The sequence below is a fragment of the Cebus imitator genome, unplaced genomic scaffold (genome assembly GCF_001604975.1).
Source record: "Cebus imitator isolate Cc_AM_T3 unplaced genomic scaffold, Cebus_imitator-1.0 Scaffold36, whole genome shotgun sequence".
NCBI classification, from domain to species: Eukaryota; Metazoa; Chordata; class Mammalia; order Primates; family Cebidae; genus Cebus; species Cebus imitator.
The window spans coordinates 8885833-8908197 of record NW_016107351.1 but is presented as its reverse complement, the minus strand read 5'-3'; the positions used below and the strand labels follow the sequence as shown (position 1 = coordinate 8908197).

At 37.0% G+C, this 22365-nt stretch overlaps 1 protein-coding gene and 1 pseudogene across 1 annotated transcript in view; one reads left to right on the top strand and one right to left on the bottom strand.

Moving 5' to 3' along the window:
• The window catches only part of LOC108301578, a 34456-nt pseudogene extending 27912 nt beyond the window's left edge, over positions 1-6544 (bottom strand).
• LOC108301579 (eyes shut homolog) overlaps positions 1-22365 on the top strand; it is a 1388593-nt gene that overhangs the window by 1283498 nt on the left and 82730 nt on the right. The window contains exon 26 of the mRNA XM_017524691.2: positions 10181-10363. Coding sequence (XP_017380180.2) covers positions 10181-10363 — 183 coding nt within the window. The remainder of the gene's footprint in view (positions 1-10180; positions 10364-22365) is intronic.

Sequence of the window (22365 nt, the reverse complement as noted above, 5' to 3'; positions counted from 1 at the left end):
GAAGGCTTCAATTGGGAAAGAAGGTTTCCACTTTCTTTAGTTATATGTGGGATTGTTGCATTATGTTAAAAGGAAGTTATTATTTAAAAATGCAAGTATAAGAATAATGCACATTGGCACTCAGCAACCAAAGGTCTGTGGGAAACATGTATTGGGTGTTACATTTTGTTTCAGTTTTGGATTTTGGCCACGTAGCACCTAAACTTCTTTATTTGTGTGCATATACATGACTTAGTATAGGCCAATGGGATACTCTCCCCAGGATTTGCACCCTGAATAAGTGATCCAAAGAGAGAATAATATTTAGAAATTATCTGTAAATGAGGTAGTTGCACAGCTATCCCAAGTAATAGAAATACCAGCAGCTGCATCCTGAAACAGCTGTTCACTCAAGGTGAACTAGGCTAGTGAGCTTGGCTGTATTCGAGCTACCTGTGTTCCTTTGTTTTTACCTATTTTCCCTGCTAGTTCTCCAGCCTTCCCACTGACTATGAGGTAATCTGTCTCCAGCCCATAAATTTCTTTCCTGCTTAAGATGACCAGGGTTGGTTTATATTCCCAGTAAAAAAGAAACCTAATTGGTAGTTTTATTCCAGATATTTCATGCTATAGCAAATAAAATATTTTCTTTCATTATGTTTTCTGATTGTTGTTTGCATACTTAACGCTAACTCTTAATTATTCCAGCCATTTCTTGTAGTTCTATAATATTCTATTATAGTTTGAGATAGGCACCTGCTCACTATAAGTACATAAAGTCTTGGGGTTATTAGATATAACAAAATCCTTTCCAATTAAAAACAATACTCGATATAAATGTGATACCTTGGGAATCATGTGTGATATTTTTCTTTTTATTAGTGTTACTTAGAATAATCTCTTATGCCATATTTATTAATATAAAATCTTTTTTATGTGCTTTTGAAACATTATGGATTGTGGTTCCCAGAAATGAGTTCGTATTTTGCAGGATGCCACTGCCTTTTTCTAGCACTTCAACAGCTAAACCACAGTTGTCGTAAAATTATAGTTTTCTCTATAGTATCCCTGGTTAAGATTTTTTTCTTTTCTCTCTCACAATTAAAGTACATATTGCTTTTTGATAAATCACCCTTATTAGATTTTTGCTTTTTCTAATCTGCTTTTATACAATATCAAAAACAAAAATGAAAATTATAGTCAATTACCTGTATATTTGTGTATGCATGTGTGTGCATGTGTCTCCAAACATTCAAGCTCTTAGAAACCTTTAGGGACTTACTGATTAACCACTGTTTTTTATTGTCTACGCATATTAGAAAACAAGTGAGCTTCTATTAAAACCTATTTGTTGATAAATTCATTGGTATATACTGAGTATCAATTAAATGCTTGACACTACAAAGTAGTTAATGTGTGTTTACATTTCCATTAAATATAGAAGGAAGAGTTTAAGAGTTCTGTGGAATTTCATGAGTCCAGGGTCAGGACTTGGGAGCATAGTAAAGTGGTAGAAAATCAATTCGTAAGGAGTACCAACTTTAATAATGTAATATTTGAATAATTACATAAAATACCTGCTAGTGGCTTTTAATTGGCAAATGTCATGAATATTCCAGCCATTAAAGAGAGGTAGGTAACATAACATGTTAGAAAGAGCGCAGGCTTTGGAGTCAGATGAACAGGGGTTCAAATCCTGACTCTACCATTTCTTAGCTCCATGACTTAGCATCTGGGAGCCTCAGTTTCTTCATCTAGAAGATAGGAATAGAGATAAAAGAACATCTCACTGGTGTTCTATGAGAAATAAAATAATTTAGATAGAGCATCTAGCAGCTGGGACATAATAGATACTATAATTGCTATTTTTAATACTTTAGAATATACAAAAGTACATCTATTTTTAATACTTTAGAATATACAAAAGTACATATCTTAAAAAGTGATATAGTTACAAACTAAAAAAAAAATGTCTCCACCGAACTTGTGTAATAACTCATTCCAACCTCAATGTTTCTTAATTTCTTAACTAAATATTCATGGTCATGAAAAAATTCATGAGTTAGAAATAAAAAAATTATTCAAAACACATCAGTTCCAGAATATTCTGTGTGTGTAATAGTGACGAATCTTATTTTATCACAATAAACTACTAACCAAGGGAATGTGCAGGTATAAACCTGCACAGCTTATGTAATGTGAATTATAAAGGATGTGAGAATTTTACCATTCTCAAAGCTTATGCCATAAACTGTGTGCAATGCAGATAGTATGATTATGATTTGAACCTATATGTTTCAGGGATTTTTTTCCCCTTTTTGACATTTTCTGACACTATAAAACATCCCACCAGTACCTAATCTAGTTACTTGGGAAAGCCAGAAGATGGCACTAATTTCTAAGAATTATACATCTAAAAAGAATGCTTTGGATTCTAGCATGTATCATTTCTTTTGCTGGTGGAAATCATAATGCTCTACATTTTCAACAGTTTTTCTATCTTAATATAAAATTCTGTTTGTTCTTAGCTTTCTCCTGACGATTAGATAAAGAAGTAAGAATGGTAAGAATTAAATATCTATATAGAATGCGTGAATAATTTATTACACACAAGAATTGGCAACCAACCAATCATGTTTATTTCATGTCTTTACCTGTGGGTGAATTGAGTATTATATATCCATTTGAATAGAGAGCTCAATTTTATTCACGTTATTGGGTATCTCTGTCTTGGTTCAGAAGGAAAAGGTAGTGTATGTTTTCTGTACAAGTTACCATCACCTCTAACTGTTGGTGATATCTGAGGACATACTTATTTCTATTCCCTTTAAAAGATAATCACATTTGTAGGTTGCCATTTTTTATTTCTAAATGATAATGCTGACCAGTATGGAAGCAAATTTCACAAGGAGCTTGTTCAACAACAAAAACAGAAACAACAAAGGCAATGATCACACACGTACTTTTATAACCTAATTGCATTCTGGCAAGATATGCGCTAAATCTAGGGCTATATTACTAAGAAGTTAAGAACAAAGAGAGAGGAAAGATGTTTATACTCAAAGCTAGGAAGGAAAGCCAGAGAAGCAAGCAATGGTCTTGTATTTTTGCAAATTTATCCATCTGCCTAAGGGTAGATTAATTTTCCTGGCAAAGTTAAATGTATATTTCAAGATACGCTATGCTGCTGAACACCATGCTTGGAAAACTGACATTCTGGAGTCTCAAAATCAGCAGTTTCCAAGGGAAAATCTATCTACCATCTGCTTGCTTCATTAAAATATGTAATAGAGGAGGAAGAACTGAATTGGATTTTCACTAGCTCAGCGCTCCCTGGTGTCCACTCTGCTGAGGTTATACACAGCAGCCTATATAGAAAACAGAATCCAAGTAAAAATCAACCACAGGTTTTTGTCTTTTGTATCTGCTTAAAAACAAGCAATGAACTTCAAAAAAAAAACACTTTTAGACCCAACAATCTATCTTGAAAACACTTAAAATTTTCAAGTATTTTTTGATGAACTGAAGGAAATTTTTCAACAGCATATGTAAAATTTTAAACATGATCATGAAGGTATCATACAGATACTTTATCAGGTAAGAGGCAAAATATTCTGTCAAAATCTATCAGTTGCCCCACGAAACCTACTCAGTATTTTTAGCTCACAAATTAAAGAAGACATTATTTTCAAATATTAAATGGAAACTAATGTTTATAAGATATAATTTACAAAATTATGGTTATAGTTATACAACTGATTCCTAAAACCAACTGATTTCAGCCAAGACCAGTGACTCATGCCTGTAATCCCAGCACTTTGGGAGTCCAAGGCAGGCAGATCGCTCGAGCTCAAGTATTCAAGACCAGCCTAGGCAACATGGCGAACCACATCTCTCCACAAAATACGAAAGTTAGCCAGGCATGGTGGTGGATGCCTGTAGTACCACCTACTTGGGAGGCCAAGGTGAGAGGATTGTTTGAGTTCAGGAGATGAAGGTTGCAGTGACCGTACTCCAGTCTGAGTAACAGAATGAGACTCTGTCTCAAAATAAAAAAATGAAAATCAATAAAAAATGAAGTGATTTGTCAGGTTAAGAGTCCTTATGCCTTGATTTTCAGTATGTATTATATTATCTGAATTTTTACCCACACTAGAAGAATTAAGATTCTCATATTATTGCAAAAATTTAGTAAAAATACTTTTTAGAGGCAAAGAACTGAAAGTACAAAATACAAATTCAAAAAAGCCATGATTAGCATTGGTGATGGTGCAGAAATCTACTTCACAGCATCACCCAGAGGCTCCATAAGTGCAGAATAGTTCACTTAGTCACTTAAGAACAGAGTTGTAAAGATATATATCACTATGTCCTTACCACTACATTAACCCTTTAAATGTATTCATTCAACTATTTGATAAATATGTAACTTATACCCAGTTGAAGCACTATGAAGGACAGGCAAGCTCGCTGCTGTAGAGGAATCTGCAAACTGTCTGGGGAGAAAAATAATAAAAATTAAACATATAATGGAGTTGGGTCATGTAAGTAAAGCAGGGTAAGAAACTAGAGAGTAAGGGGGATACAAGGAGATTAATACTTTAATAGGGTGGTCCCAAAAGGCCTTCTGAGGAGAGAACACCTGAGCAAGTCTTGAAGGAAGTTGGGGAGCAGGCCACGTAGCTTTTGGGGAAAATATGGTTCAGGCACTGGGAACAGGAGAAGTCTTGAACTGGGAGCGTGTTAGGTTTGCTTGAGAAACACAAAGAAGTTAGCCTGGTTGCAACAGAATGAGCAAGAAGAAATTAGTATAAAATAAATCTGGAGATTAGGAGATTTAGGCTATGTTCAGGAATTTTTATTTTATTTCAAACTTCAAGGAAAAACACTGGAGGACTTTTGATACGCAATTTATATTCAAAAGGCCACTTTGGTATGGTAAAGAGATTGTAAAGTGATAAAGGTAGCAAGAGGAAGAGCAGCGAAGAAGCAAATATTATAGTATAGGCTAGAAAGAACAGCCTAAACTTTGATGTATTAACAGAGGTGGTAAAAAGCAGCGGTGGGATTTGGGATGTATTTTGAAGATAAAGTTAACAATATTTCAGTATTTATCAGTCTGTCAGTTGAGGCAGCAGAGAAATATACAATTTAAGGATGGCGCCTAGTTTTTGCTCTGAGTGAAGAGAGGAAAGACTGGGAAACAGATTTGATTGCAAAGGAAGAGAAGGGATTGGATTGGGGGGAAGATAACAAATAATGGAATAAAGAGTTTTGCTTTGTGTATGATCAGTTTGAAATTCTTAATAGACATACAAATATATGTCCATTATCTAGTAGTTGGCTGTATATATGAATCTGGAGCTCTGGAAAAAAGCCAGGGATAGCGACTCTGTGTACTCAGGAGTCATCCACATGTAAGTGCTACTCATGTACAAATATAGAATGATGGTAGATGGAGATAACTGGAAGAAAAGGAGAATGAGGAGCAGCAGTCATTAAGGTAGGATAAATACCAGGAGAGTGCAGTGGTCATGGAGACCAAGTAAAGAAAGCATTTTAAGAGAAAAGAAATCATCAGCCATGTCAGTTGCTTCTGAGACACTGAATAAGATAAAAACAGAGAATTGACATTTGAGTTTAGAAAGATTGTGGTTACCAGTGATCTTAACAAACAAAAGTTCAAAGAAAAGATAGAGAAGGTAGCCCTGACTGAAATAAAATCAAGCACGAATGGGTAATAAAATTGTGAAACAGACAACTCTTCAGAAGCCCCATGCTAGAATGGTGAGCAGAGAAACATGCCGTAGCTAGAGGGGAATTTGGAGTGAAGGGAAGCTTTTTACTTATAATGGGAACTTTCTAGCATATTTCATGTTAAAGGAAATGCTCCAGTACAGAAGAATAATTTGGTAACTCCTGGGAAGCAGGCCAGAATTTCTGGAGTGATGCCCTTGAGCAAATGAGAAGGGGTGGATGGAATATTCAGGCAGAGTCAGCCTTAGCAGAGGGAGGGCAAAGCATATAGATAAAAATGAAAGATTTGAGGGTGGGAGAATTTGACAGTGAAAGCATTGGGTAGTTCTCTGTTGATGGGTTTATTTTTCCCTGCAAAATAAAAAGATCATTAATTGATGAGAGATAATGAATATTAGATGTTTGAGGAGAGAGGAAGCATTAAATAGCCATTTTAGAGACTGGGAAAGTGATTTGTCTGGAAATAAGTAGTAGGATTGCAGGTCTGGTGCAAGAGGTTTGCCCACTTGAATTGTATGGTTAGCTCAAGTCATTGCTTTCGGTCATGGGCTTTTCTCATTCTCATTTTATGAATGAAGAAACTAAAACAGAACAGTGAAATAACTTGCCCAAGTTTACACAGAACATGAGAATATCCAGAATCGGGCCTGAGCCGGCCTGCCCCAGCTGTCTCCCACCGTCACTACGCCATAGGGTAGCCCATGTGTAACAGCCGGCAGGCTTCAGGATGCATCACCGCAGAGTTGAGGGAAGATGTTCTGAGATCTGAGCTGTTTATATGTCTTCTTCCCACATTCCAATAGCTCATCTTAGCCTCTTATGTGCATAAAACTTTAATAATTCACATTAAAAGGAAGACTAATGGCAGAATATTTTTAAGAGAAAAAAATAGTAACATTAAAAACAATAATGCCTTTTTCTCTGCCATATTGGGAATGAAAAAAATTTGCTTTAGTAAACGATTAGAAAATAAAATTTTATACCCTTTCTGTGGTAACATTTGCTAAAATGTGTTTTGTAAAGATAATATAACACATTCTAAAAAGATTATACTTTGAGCCTATAACATAGCACTATAATATAATAGAAAATATCACAATATTCTCTCTTTACTCAAGGTTCTTGGAATTTTTAATGGCCCTAGATGATGTCTGGATAGCTTTTGACTGTGCCTGAAATTGTCCCAGGCCATTATTAGTGATTTTGCTTTCTTATTCCACAAACTGAACAATTTATTTTAGTTTCAATTCCAGCATCCCCCTTTTTTTCTCATGTGCCCAATTCATTGATGTAACTTTAAAAGAACTGACAAAAATGCATGACTTTACAGATGGTATCTGTGAGGCAACTAGGGATTACAAAAGAAAAAAAAATGCATTTAATAGTCCAAAAATATTCCCATTACAATCTGTTGAACTTCCCGATTAGATGTTGACTGATCCTCCCAGAAGGCTGATCTCCGCATTTGTGCAGTAGAGTAACCAAATTAACCAAATGTTACCCGTTTGGAGATGGCAAAGGGCTTAAAGTATTGGAAAGAATTACTTGTAAGGTTGAAAGTCTTCTTTCTCCTAACCTGAGTCCCTCATGTTCTCATGCCTAATCAAGAGTGATAGAGACAGTGTAGGTGAAGACATAGAAGCCTCTTAGTGATAGATTATATTATCTTTGACCCCTTCTCCTGATTCCTATTTCTCCCCATAAATGCCCTATCTTTTTATAGGTTCAAAGTTACCAAAAGAAAAAGCCCCTTAAAGTAAGTCACAACTAATGGTTTAGAGAAAGAACTTACCTATCAAAACATACTTGGATCTCTGTGTGTTGCCATTTAATAGAAATAAAATGTGAGCTGCCTGCGTAATTTTTCTAGTAGCAATATTTTTTAATGGAAAAGGAAACAGGTGAAATTTATTTTAGTAAAACATTTAATTTAACCCAATGTTTAATGGATATGGAAATTTCTTAATAATATATTTTACATTCTTTCTTTCATACTACACCCTTCCCACACAGGCCTAGCCACAATTCAAATGCTAAACAAGTGCAGGTAACAAGCAGCTGTGTTATTGAACAGGGTACCTCTAGATGAAGAAATGCTGAGCATGTGACAGATCCATTCCTATGGGTCATAGTTATCATCAGCCTTCATTATTATTCTCAAATTTCAAAAGTACTTCTTTTTGATAGTATAAAATTATATCATGAAATTAATTGGTTGTACTGATAATGTACTTCTATTAACTGTTTAAATATCACACCATTACCTTCTTTAATGAGTTATCCATAAACTGCCTTACATTTGGACTTCTGCATAAGCTTAATTCACTGTCAGATTTCTTGATATCATCGAAGTTCTCACTTTCATCCTAACCAAAGTTAGGCCCTCCAGCTCTCTGTCTAATCTATGATTCACACGTCATCAACAGAGTAGTATTTCTAAAAAGCAACTTTGATCATTGCTCAACTACTTTAGGATAATAAAGAAAATATAAAGTTATTCATGATTTGACCACTTACCATCTTGTTTCATTTTTTTCCACTCTCACTTTTATTCTTCATTCTAAAATTTGCAAACTTCATTATTTCCCTGAGTATGACACGCTGTGTTGGTCTTTACACCCTAGAACACGCTATTTCTTCTGCCTGAAAGTTCTTAGACCAGGCCTCAACTTTCAGTCCAGCTGCATAAATATGCTGACTTCACACTAATTCCTTGAGGGACCAGTGCTTTTTAGTCTTTGTGTCACCAGTATCTAGCACAGAGTCTGACAGTAAAATACTATATATATCAGATATGTATTTGTCAATCTAACCTAAATGTAATGAAACCTTTAGGTAGACTCAGTTGTAAATTATTAACAGGAAGAAATCTTAAAAGCAAAATATAGTCATTCCTTTTCTATTTTAGTATTAAATTTAACTGAATTCTATTTTCATAGTTTCTAATGCCAACATTGAATAATGGTATTTTTATTCTGTTTTAATTCCAGTACATTTCATTTCCCTGAATCGCCCTCCCCATAGTACTACTGAAAGTGATAAACCTGATGAGAAGAGTGTTATTATCTTGGGGACACAAATCATAAAATTTTCATTAGACTAAAAAAAAATATATAAGAAGCAATATGTCTCAAAGTCCCTACTTCACATTCTGGTGAGTTTTAAGAAAATTGCACTTATGCCACACATGCCAGGGAATAAACTGATAAGATTTTCATATAATATCAAAACAAAGTATTCAGGTTATTTACACAAATATCTTAATTTCATAGTCATATAAAGCAAAGATACATAAGTCTGATAATGAGAATCATTTTTCCCAGGATAGCACAATTATTTGTCATATAAATAATTATAATGAGACTTAATGAGCTCTTTTAAGCATTAGGTACCAGAGTGAGGAGGATATTTCATAAGGCTTGTAAAAATTCTAGTTTTATAGCTACCTCACAGTTTCAACATCTCTTGAGAAGGAAACAACATAAGCTCTTATTTTCTCAACCGAGCTGTCCCCAACCTATAAGAATAGATTTTAGGAACATCCCCTAATGTAGTGACATCATCCATAAGAGACAGGGATGGGGCATCGAAAGCCCCTTTTTTATTTTCTGTTGTCTTCTTGGGGTAAGGAAATGTAAAAAGCCAACTGGGACTTATGGAGAAAAATACAATGAAAGAAGCGTTAGATACAAGAAGATGAAAGGTAGGATGAAAAGAGGGAATAGACAGTTAAAGTCACCCCTCCATTAAATTCCATTTTGTTCACACCGGCCCATGAACTTTGGTTTTACCATTTCCTGTTTTTAATAAATCTCCCTATACTTTCATACCTATTGAATTTCATGCTCCCATTACTTAACAAACATCCCAGCGAAGAAAGAATGAACATTGCTTTTAAACAATTATTTTTACCTAAAGAAGAGTTCTGTTGACTCAGCAATAGTGGAAAACTGACCAAATTCCTTCCTATTTCTTGACTTTCCTATCCCTGACCTGGGGCTTTGTTTCATATAAAGGTGCAGGATTAGAAAAGCAAAGTTTGTTCAAAGCTGTGAGTTCCTCTCTAAGTCATATCCAGGTTTTGGATGCTTAATCATGTTTACGAGGCACATGAGCAAAAACTTTGGCTGCCAGTAATCTTTTCTATTTCCAAAATTAAGCTTCAAAATATGGGGGTTTGCTTTATAAGTACATTACCCATTATGTAGAAAGAGTATGCTACTGAAAGGGTTATATATAAGATCTCAAAACACGGCACTTCCTTTGTTCTGGTTTTGAAATTCTCTGTTGAGTCACTTAGTTGCTCAACGCCGAAGGGCACTAAAGTGTAATTAATGTAATAGTAAACAGAGTATCTGGCCAGATGCATCAGCAAAACGTAACCCTCCTTTTACAAGTACATGTACAGGTTTATTTTAACTGTTTTGTTTGGGTTTTTCCACAGCTATTAATATTACTCAGCCCAGGTTCAGTGGCACAGATGCCTTTGGATACACTTCATTCCTGGCTTATTCACGGATCTCAGACATCAGCTTCCATTATGAATTCCACCTGAAGTTTAAGCCGGCAAACAACCATTCAGCATTGCAAAATAACTTGATATTTTTTACTGGACAGAAAGGCCATGGTAAGATTAATTGAACCCTCTAGGACTTGTCTTGGTCCTTTAAAAATACTCTAAAGATTCCTCAGGGACACTCTAATTGGCTGTGGATTTTTAAAAAAAAGACTTTCACCTAGATGCCCGTGGCCTCCTCCTGTTTTCTGCCTGGAGCATGTTCCTTGCGGTCCAAAGTATTTAGCAGTTCCCTGACCATTTCTTAAGCCCTACTTTACATCAGGGCTACTGTATTAGTCAGTTTTAATGCTACTATAAAGAACTGCCAAGACTGGGTAATTTATAAAGGAGAGAGGTTTAATTGACTCACTGTTCAGTGTGGCTGGGAAGGCCTCAGGAAACTTACAATCTTGGCGGAAGGTAAAGAGGAAGCAGAGCACCTTCGTCACAAGGCGGCAGGAAGACGTGCCCAGCAAAGGGGGGAATAGCCCCTTATAAAACCATCAGATCTCTGAGAACTCACTCTCTATCACGAGAACACATGAGTAAAACTGCCCCCCACAATTTAATTACCTCCACCTGGTCTCTCCCTTGGCCCCTGGGGATTATGGGGATTACAGTTAAAGATGAGGTCTGGGTGGGAACACAAAACCTAACCATATCAGATACCTTTTATGATCGAGAGAAAAAATTCCTACGTGCAAATATGAGGACAGGGAAAGTGACCAAGTCACATGAGAAGTAAGTTTATTGATTAGTTCTTTTCTCTGTTTCTTTCTGTTTCCCTATGTGAAGAGAGAAGGAAAATTCTCATTTTTTAGTGTGTTATAAAATGGAAATGATTGTTGCCCTCAAAGAAAACCATTCTAAATTAAAGAAGCAAGAAATTAAGAAAGTACTCAGCCTGTAATAAAGAACTCCAGTGACCTGGAATTGGTGGGAAATCAACTTATAACTTAAATTTTTCTCTCTTGAGTAGAAAGTAGTTACTTATGTATTAAGTCAAGGGAAATTACATACTTTTAAGTCTCCAATCAACAGTTAAGCAATTAATCACCTAATTTCTCTGAGTTCAGTGTTTTCATCTGTGAGATCAACCTATTGTAATAGAAAAAGAGCTTTCTCTCAACTGTCAGTGGTTCTACTGTGCTAGGGTAAATAACATACTCCGTTTGTTTCAATTCAATCAGTGACTGTCTCTTAATACCAAACACTCTTTTCTGTATTAGCACATGTCTCAAAGGAGCCTACACCTTAAATGAAATGTGATATTTCAGCCTCCCACCATGTCTGCTAGGGTGGGGTACTCTATCATGTAAAGTGCAATTCATTCTACATCCAAAATTTGTTTGAATCTCTTCCCCATCTCTATGCTGAAACCTCATGACCTCCTCCTGACTTGTCTCCCTACTGATTTCCTGCCTGCAATTAATTCTCCACATCGTAATAAGAGTTAGCCTCTTAAAAGGTTTATTGGATCATGTCTGAACCTTGTTTAAAACCCATCTATGGCTTTTTACTGCACTTAGGATGCAATCCAAACCTCCTTATCATATTCTCGAAGGTCCTTCAAGACCAGATCCCAGTCTGTATCTCTGAACACAACCAGGCCACTCTCACCATCTCTGTGCTCTTCTCCTACAGCTCTTCTTCCAGTGCCTTAACCATTAAGTGCGTTCCTGTCTCAAAGGTTTCGTGCATGCTTTTTCCTTGGCCTTGACAGGAAATCGCTATCATGGTGGTCGAAGTAACAGGCTCTAGAGACTGGTAATGTAGCCATAAATCCAGTCTCCACCACGTGCAAATTATGTCAAGTTACTTAATGTCTTTGTACCTCTATTTTCTAACCTATCAAATGGGTATAGTAACAGTATATTTCCTTATAACATTGTGAGGAATAACAAACAATACATGAGAGGTTCTTAAAATATCATTGTATTCAACAAACACAGTAGTGTATATTTTCTCAGAAGGGCCTTCTATAGCCAACTTCACCAAAGTAAGTCTTGCCCCACCCCATCCAAGTTACTCTGTACCTCAGCTTCTTATTTACTTCTTTCACTGCCATTAATTTAATTTAGAAACTTTTTTATTTATTTTTAATATAGTTGTTTCTTGTCTGTCTCCACTAATAGAATGGGAGCTTTATACAGAAAGAGACCAAGTCAGCCCTATTCGACTTAGTACACCTGTACTTAGCCCAGTCCCTGACCATGTCGGTATTTAATGAATGAATACAATAACCACAATAAGAACAAATAATTGCAGGAGATATAAGTCAGTAACAGCTTCACAAAGATTCCTAAAGGGTGTTCATTCTTAGGGATTCTCAGTTCAAATGTTATTTCCTCTATTAGTATTTCCCCAGTGGTTCCCCTCCTCCCAGCTCTTCCAGTGATTACACTTCATCTGAGCATGGACAGCCTGTTCTACATCAGGATGTGGAGCCTTTGTTACAGGCTTCAGCTGGCTGCAAAGTTCTAAATTTCTCTTCTCATTTATAGAAATGGTGAGTTATCGCTGAATCACTCACAAAGCCTCTCTCCAACAGTTTTAATAAATATCTGTGAATTCCCACTATAGGCCATGCAGGGAAATAAAGAATTCCTGCTTCTAACCCTTTACTCTGCATGCCACCTCTCATATATTTTTCAATTAAATCCTTCTCACTTGAAAAAAGGGAAACCTGGCAAATGAAAACATCAAATGAGTATTGCAGACCCTAGGTCTGTCTTGATTTAAAACAGATATTCTAAATCCTAAAAGTCAAATAGGGAGAACCCAAGCCAAAGATAAACACCTGGACCATGATACCAAAACACTGCCACCAAAAACCCATTAGTACTCATCTACCAAATACTCCTTCAAAATCTTTAACACACACATAAAAAATATAAAGCAACGTTTTAGCTACCACATTTCTAAATTGTGGAATCTTACATGTGACGTTTTCTAGTCTTCTCTAGTATTCCACTGCGTATGCAAAGGAATTAATGCTAATTCTACACTTGCATTTATAGGTTTATAGCATGGTTAAATAAAGGCTAAAGATTGATAAACCGTTAAGTTCATTTTCTGAAACTGAAAACGAGAGCTCTAAAATATACGATTCTGCATTTCACCACATGAGGGAGCAAGAACACCAGCTAAAAAAATAGCACTGAAGAGCTTTTTCTTTAAATGAACACAATAATTGTACATATTTATGGGGTATAATGCCATGTTTCAATACATGTATATATTGTGCAATGGTTTAAGACGGAGTTTCTCCAAATAAGAGCTCTTCACAAATATATTAAAATCACATGAATGTGCTTGTTAAAACTCTAGTTCCCAGGCCTTCTTGAATCAAAAAATAGAACTTTATCAAGAATCTTAGGTGTTTTTATGCAACTTTTTTTTATTTTACTTTAAGTTCTGGGATGCATGTGCAGAATGTGCAGGTTTGTTACACAGGTATGCATATGCCATGGTAGTTTGCTGTACCTATCAACCTGTCATCTAGGTTTTAAGCCCCGCATGCATTAGGTATTTGTCTTAGTCTTCCTCATCCGTTGTCCCCCTTATGTGAGTAATATTTGAAGGCAACTACTCAGAACCTTCGGAGGCCAGCTAAATGAGACTGCATGCAAGTATGGACTAAGGTATATAATTATTGGCCATAATATCACATATAGGGATGATTCATCAATTTATATAGCATAAAGCTATGAATTAAAAAATACATCTTTTAAAACATATCATGATTATTACCATACAATTTACAATTATGTATTCTATAGAAGAAATTACCCAGGTCAATGTTTTTAATAGTGGTATATGTACATTTAGATGTTATTGCTTAGTAATACTGATCTCTGACCTACATATTGGTTGTTACTACAAAAATCACTATGCCATATGCTGCCTTTATCTTCCTCAGGTGAAGAGATGCACCAAGTCACAGAGTTTCTAAAATAACTTGAGTAAGATAACGTCTCATTTCTGATATGTCCACATAAAAGGCAAGGGGACAACACAGATGATAGTCTTCTCTGAGTCACTCAAAGCTGAACACTCATTGTGCAAAACTTCATTCTCATTGAACTCTCTGGAAATATCCTGTCAAACACTTCATCCTGAAAATGTCCCTTTGACTTACGATTTGTACCTAACCTAATCCTCTTCCTATGCTTCTGCAGTCATATTTGGCATTTCCTTCATTACCTTCTCTTCCTTTCCTGCCCTCCACTCTCTTGTCATGTGCATCTTATACATGGGCTCTTCTAGAACCCACCCTATATATCCCACAGTAGTCCACAGATGAATACATGACTTCCCCTCCTGTATCCCTTCTGCTGGTAACTGGTAAACATTCTTCTTCAGCCAGAAACCCCTGAGTCGTCTTGATTTCTCCCTTTCATTCATTTGGACAAAAATTGGTTGGGCACCTAGAAGAGGCCTTCTTGTAGGTGCTGGGAAAGCAGTTATTAACAAGACAGATGAGGTCCCTGTCTCCCTGCATTTCATGCCTCATGTTCTATGAAACACTGAGATCTGTCTAGTTTACCTCCAGGTTACTTTTTGTTTTTTCTCCTTCTTTCTATCCTCAATGCTCCTGGCTTATCTGTCACAAACTACTGCAATAGCTTCCTTTCCAGTCTCTGCTCGGTCATGCCCTTCTTCCCCTCTATTCTCCTCTTTGTTACAGCGGATGGTTCTAACATACAAGTCCAAACATTTCTTGCCTAATCAACATGTTTCATCACAACATACCACCTAAGCTCCTCTGCATAGTATACAAAGATGCTTTTTCAGTCCATACCCACTTGCATAATCTCCTTTTGCTTCATTCCACCCCATACTTGGCAATATTAGCACATGTGTACATCCTGTGTCATGTGACTATGCACTCTGCTTCTGTGCTTTTGTGTGGGCTATTCCACCTTCCTGAGCCACCCACGCTTCATAGGCATGCCTCCAAAACACTGCCCTTAAGCCTCAACTCAAAAGATCATTCTTCTTTAGAGTCTTTAACTCTTCCAGAAATTTTTTTTTTCTTGAGAAAGAGTCTTGCTCTGTCACCCAGGCTGGAGTGCAGTGGCATGATCTCATTTCACTGCAACTTTCACCTCTCAGGTTCAAGTGATTCTCCTGCCTCAGCCTCCCAAGTAGCTGGGACCACAGGCACCCACCACCACACCCAGCTAATTTTTTTGTGGTTTTAGTAGAGATGAAGTTTCACCATGTTGGTCAGGCTGCTCACAAACTCCTGACCTCAGGTGATACACCCCCCTGGAACCCCCAAAGTGCTGGGATTACAGGCATGAGCCACTGTGCGCCCGGCCTCTTCCAGAAAAATTTAACAATTAATCTCATTGCAGTTCATTGGTAACAACTCTCATATCTTTTAAAAACGATTGGGATATCTTTGCAAACCAGAACCACTACTTTCCTTTTACATCAGTAGTAATCATCACATACAAATACTCTGCAATTTTTTAAATAATAAATATAAAAATCCATGATTCCTGATGCAGTATAACTTAACAATCAATTTAGAAAAGGAAAACATGTACTTAATGCTATGTTAATCAGCAACACTAAACCAGGAAGCATGCCTGGCACACACAGCGTCTATCACACTGTCTAATACATATCTGGAATATAAATATCACTGAATGTAAAGACGTACATAAGCAATAGAAAACACGGAAGTCAGAAAGCAGAAATCTCACGCAGCAAGAACCGTCAGAGAACAGAACACATCCTTCAATGTGTTTCTCATCCTTTCCCTTTCACTTTAAGCAATCCTCCACAATTAGTGCCACAGCAGCCCAGCTGATATTTGCAGCTGCATTCTCCTCTGCCCACTTCCAGCCGCTCGGTTCCAGCAGTGCATAAACAACCAGTTCATGCCACCCGAGATCCATCACCCTCATCAGTCCACCGTCAAGCTTCCTCTCGCCTGGAATGCCTGCCCTAGTCCTCATTACCTCTCCCAGTAGCTACTCATTCATGTAATGTTCCCTGACAAATCTGGATCTCTTATATTCTACCTACACAAAGCCTACATAGCACCTGTGGTTTTATCTCATAATTTGGTATCTAATTAAATACTGTTTTGTCATGTACAATCACTGCTTTAAATTATATGACATTTTCATAAATCAAAGCATTAGAGTAGCAGCAGTTTCATAAACTTAATCTTGTCCCTCAGCAAGATGAATCATAAATTCTTTCAATTTCTTTTGGATTCCCAACTGCATCATTCCCGTGCTGGATAGTATGTGAAAAATCAATAATTAGATGTTGATCGATTATTTCACTAACTGGAAGTCTCTCTGTAGACAGAGGCTATCCTAGTTAGCTAATAATGCTGTGTAGGCATTGATTGATTTGGACTGTAGTGAAGAAGTTAGGATCTCAATGTAGGGGGAGGAGAAACATGTAGCACCGTTTACATCATTGAAATATAAGTTACAATCACAACTGCAGCTTGTATTAAAATTATATAATACAGTGATAAAAAAATTTTAGAATAAATATATTTCAATTCCTGGAAATTTGATCTGTGCACCTAAGCATTTTATGTGCATAGCTTCTTTCTGTCAGTCACCAGCATGTAGACATTCCGTGCTGTGGTAATTATGAAAGGTTGCCCCATATTTTCTGCCAAATAATTTCTTGTTTGCTTCAAGCCCTTAGTTATTAACTGTAATGGAAATAAGAGCACATAAATATAGCTTGAATTTTTCTGTGGAAAAAAATGAATGTCACCGTATAGAAGAGAAAAAGAAAATTGAAGCGGGGAGTGTCACAAAAGCAATCAGCTCAGCCTGCTCTTCAGAGAGCCCTGCTAGAGATCTGGCAGAAGGAAAATGCCTGATGAATGAGAGAGCAGACTGCGGCCAATTCCCTAAGATAACACATCGTTCAACTGCACAACACTGAGGTATTTTATAAACAAAACTGACAGTGGATGCCCATATTCAATTTTTTATAACAGAAAAATGCTCATTATTTTCCTCTGCAATCACATCAGGAAGACTAGAAATCGCAGAATTTTCTTCCTGAGAACCTCAAAATATCAAATCTCAGTTTCCATGGAATTAAATGTGCTAAAATGTTAAAGTTGTCTGTTTTCAATTATTTGAGTCTTTTAAAATAGTTTAAAAAGAAGTTAAGCTACTCACTTTCTTGACTGACTGAGAAAGAAAAAAAGGTCACATGTGAATAGTATTCAAAGAGGGTTCGAAATTACCAAGATATATAGTTGCAAATCCTCCCCCATCTTTTTTCAAATGTATTTCTGAAGAGGAAATATACATTTAAGGATGGTTCAGAGTGGGTAACCCTGATTTCATAGGGGAACGTGCAGAGAACAAAAAGAGAAGGGGCCAAGTACAGATCAATCAACTACAAGACTTTCAAGTTTGTTCTATACTTGCAGTAAGCCCATGTGGTTTCATCTTATGGAAATTTAAGTTTACCCATAAACTGGTGCTTACATCCATGTTTTTATAGTCTCATCTCTGACGACAAGAGAGATGCGGACTTGCCACTTTTTCTAATCTTGATTCCTTTTGCTCAAGAAATATAAAAATGTGGGCCATATGTAGCCCGAAGAAATGCATTTTATCACATTTTCATATGCTCTGAGCACAACACTGGATTTGTTGTTACTATCAACCCTTATACGATGTCTCTTCACTGGCACAGATGGGAGTCAGAACACCATATTAATTTGGCCACAAGAGCCAGTCTACATTGCCTACATTTTAATCATTTAATCCCATGAGGTAGACACTACATTGTATCCATTGTGCTCAGTGACTAATGATGAAACCTCATGGTCATGGCTGTACGTGGTTCTCATGCTCTCAAAGCCCTGGAATATCCATAACTGAGTAATCATATCGACAGAACAAGAAGCTGAAAGTTTGCCACTATGAACAGGAGCTATACAGATCTAAGATAAATAGAGACTGTATGCTCTTTTTTTTTTTTTTTTCCACAGAAGAATTCTATCAGATCTACAAAGAGGAGCTGGTGGGACTGTATGCTCTTTAAGAGTTAATCGAAAATTTTTAGTCATCTTAATTTTAGTTTAGCATCCCCTAAAGTAGAGACTGTCACTGAATATGGGATAAAAAAGGCTCAAATGTCTAGAATCCTACACCATTCAATATATATTGTTCTGGTAGTAATGACTTTTATTTGTTTGGGCCTTGTTTCTCACATATCAACCTAGATATATTTTTTCCTTTGTTTCACTTTAGTTTTGATTCTAATTTCACAAACTTCTATAGTTTTCCTAAGGCCTTTCACACTTACATAACTCTTCATTCATATTGAATTTTACTTTTTTCCTAAAAACTGAATACACTCTCTCATATCCAGTTGAACAGTCAACTGAAGCTCAATTAGGTTCATCTTGGTGTCTCTGTCTCAGAATCATTGTTTTGTTATATTAAGAATATTTAATCAAAAGATAGTGTCCTTTCAGAAATCAAAAAGCAACACAAGCCTTAGAACTATAATCAAATATGGCTGCAAAAGTCTCTTCGTGAAAGGTTCCTCCAGATGGCGACTCCCACGAGTAATCAAGTGCCATTCTGTAAGTAATATTCACTCGGTCAGACAGCCACAGCCCCTTCTTTGTGGCTCCCCTTACGTTTTCTCTTTAAGCCATGACAGGAAAGGAAGAAGGGAGAGGAAAAATTCACTTGTCACTTAGAATTTCTGAATCCATTTGGAAATATCTTTTAAAACACTTGAAGTTATTCCTAGAGACAATCCTATGAGGTGTTGTCTTTACCACTGTCTTCAAAAGAGTGAGATAACTGGAAGTGAGCAGCCAGAACTTAAATTAGTGAAACATTCAAGATTAAGTGTCATGTCCTTGTACTACTTGGGACTTTGCTGAACTCTGCAAAGGAGATTATCATATTTAGAGGAATACATTAGATTTAATAAGTGATAGTATTTTATGACATTAGAAAAAGAGTTTGAAGAAATAACAAATTACATCTATTAAATCTTTCCTTCTAAATGAAATACTTTAGAAAATTTAATCTATTAGAATTAAAAGACTACTGGATCAGCTAAATGAGGAATACTATGCTTCTATGATGTTAAAAGTCACAATATTAACCTTTGCATTAACTGGAACCTGCTGAAATACACATGGATTTCACAGCACTGTCTATATAAATGTTTTAGAGTCCCAATGTGCCCGTTTAGAACAATCTGAGGAACAGCCTTCTAAACCACTGTGAACCCTTAGGTAAGGGACTTGAGAGTGAGCTTCTGCCACTTCCAGACAAGTAGTTCTAATTTCTGGGGTCTCCTTAAGCACACCAAGTCAGAACACAAGCACGTAGAGCTTCATAATTTACAGCACACAATGATTAGTCAGAATCAGTAGGAGAAACAGCAGGACAGGTGTGCCTTGAAAGTCTCTCCAAAACACAGGCTTGCATTACATCTTTTTTTTCTTTTTCTTTTTCTTTTTGACATGGAGTCTTGCTCTGTCTCCCAGGCTGGAATGCAGTGGCGCGATCTTGGCTCACTGCAACCTCCACCTCCCAGGTTCAAGCAATTCTCCTGCCTCAGCCTCCTGAGTAGCTGGGATTATAGGCATGTGCCACCATGCGGGGCTAATTTTTTATAGAGACGGGGTTTTACCGTGTTAGCCAGGATGGTCTCGATCTCCTGACCTCACAATCCGCTGCCTCAGCCTCCCAAAGTGCTGGGATTACAGGCATGAGCCACCGTGCCCGGCTGAAATACATCTTTTATAAATGAGTTTTATGCCTCCTTTTGAGGGTTTCATTAATGAATCCATGGCTCTAACCACTAGCTACTCTTGTCCAGGCCGTCCTTCAAGGTGTAACTAATAAGACCTCTTCTAATTACAGTTGCTTCATGGGCATGTTTTTTTCCTCACGAGAATTTCATAATGATTACCATAAGGCATGCAGGGTTGCCACACAGTTCTGACAATTTTCTCTCCTTGTTATGTCCCTCATTTTCCTTCAGGTCACGCTGACTTGCACAATTTCTCCTGGGCTTCCTCTCTGAAACCTTTGATTCTTTTCCTCCTTCCTATGTAATAGATGTCCCTTTCTTGTCCATATGTGCAAATTATATCAGAGGCTATGCTGACAAGCTTCAGCCAGGTTGGAGAACTACCAATATAAATAGTAAAATCTTTAGGTTTAAAATCAAACCACCTACAGAAAAAATCTTGCAAGCATGCCTAAATAATGTAGGAAAAAAATACCATAAGCCTAACTATATATGCTTGCGACAAAATCATTTTTTCGTATTTGCTCCCAAGGTTGTATATATTTAAGATCTATTACTGTCACCACCACCCATACCTCCTGCATCACACTTTTAAGACCCATCTGAGACAGTTTAGAATGTCCTGACACTCTTGTGTCAACCACTTTGCTCTTTTCTTCCAGAATATTCATAGCAGCATCCTTCACCTTGTTTCCATGTTTTATGATCATTCCCCTCCCTAACAATGCCACCATCCATTTCTTCACCTAAACTAAGTCCTTGCCTCCATAAATAAATCGCTATTCTTGTTGCATTATGAGGCCAAATCGTATTCTGACCACAGCAACTCATCTTGTTCCCCCATGAGATTTGCTCTTACCAAACTTATGAATTGCTGTTATAATGCTAAGCACAGCTGGCCACAACATACCCACTTTGAAACTTACTGCTTAATGGTGGTGATGGAGTTGTTACGCCTTTTCTTTCTAGTAAAAGTTGTTTTGCTTTTTTTCCTGTGCATTCTAAAAGGATTTTTATTCACTTCCTATATTTCATTTTTCTTGAGTACTATTCATGTAGGGTCACTTCCTGTTGTTTCCTTCCTCCTCTTTTTACTACTTACACAACATAATCTCTAAATCCTTCCTTCTTAGCACCAGCTCTGAAGTAATATCCAACAAGTATCTCTTGCCTTGTTTAAAAACCTTCCTAAGCCTGATTTCATGAAGATTCGCTGTGGGTTTGTGTTCTGCATACCAAATGAGCTTGATTCCAATTTTTTTCATCAAAACAAATTCTCACCATGTCCATTGCTAAACATTTCTATACGGCGATATAAATGTGGATTACCACCTATTGCTTTGTGACTTGACAAATATGAAAATATGAATTGCTCCTATATTTCCCAAAACTACTCAAAGAATAATGTTCAATAGAAAACTGAATTTGAGAATGAAATAATTCTGTAGCATTGGTGGTTGTTTGAATATGCCATTGCTTATATTATTATGTGCTGCTAAGCCAAGAAATTCCCGCTACAAGAACTTTCAGGAAAGTGACATAAGACATGAATTGATGTTTAAAAACCATGCCTTCGAGTCATTTCATTTCATTTCCATGTTTGACCCTCCAGAATTTTTTAGTTGGATCAAAGTAATGCACTGAAGCAATTTTGGCTATAGCTTAAAAGAAGAAAGAAAGAAAAATTGTACTGCTCCTGTTCCCAACCCCAGAGGTTAACTAGGAGCCAGGAATAGCTGCTTCCTAGACTTTATATTAGTAAAATGGGGGAATAAAATAAGGTGCACAAAGTTAAGGTCAGGCCAGTGTTGCAGAGAAGAGGAAAGAAATGTGCATTTATTGAGTACCTACCATGTGCTACGTTGGCACTGGGCTAATACTTACACATTAAATCTGACATCATCCTTAGAATAATCTGAAGAGATATTATTATCCCTTCTTATTTCCCAGAGAGAAGCATTTAGGAAGGGGATGCAGAAGATGGGAGGGAGCGGCACAACCCCAGTCAGACTCGCTTCTCCTCCTCTGCTGCATGGACAGTGTTTAAGAACACAGGCTCGGCCGGGCGCGGTGGCTCACGCTTATAATCCCAGCACTTTGGGAGGCCGAAGCGGGTGGATCACGAGGTCAAAACATCAAGACCATCCTGGACAACATGGTGAAACCTGCCTCTACTAAAAATATAAAAATTAGCTGGGCGTGGTGGCGCGTGCCTGTAGTCCCAGCTACTGGGGAGGCTGAGGCAGGAGAATTGCTTGAACCCAGGAGGCGGAGGTTGC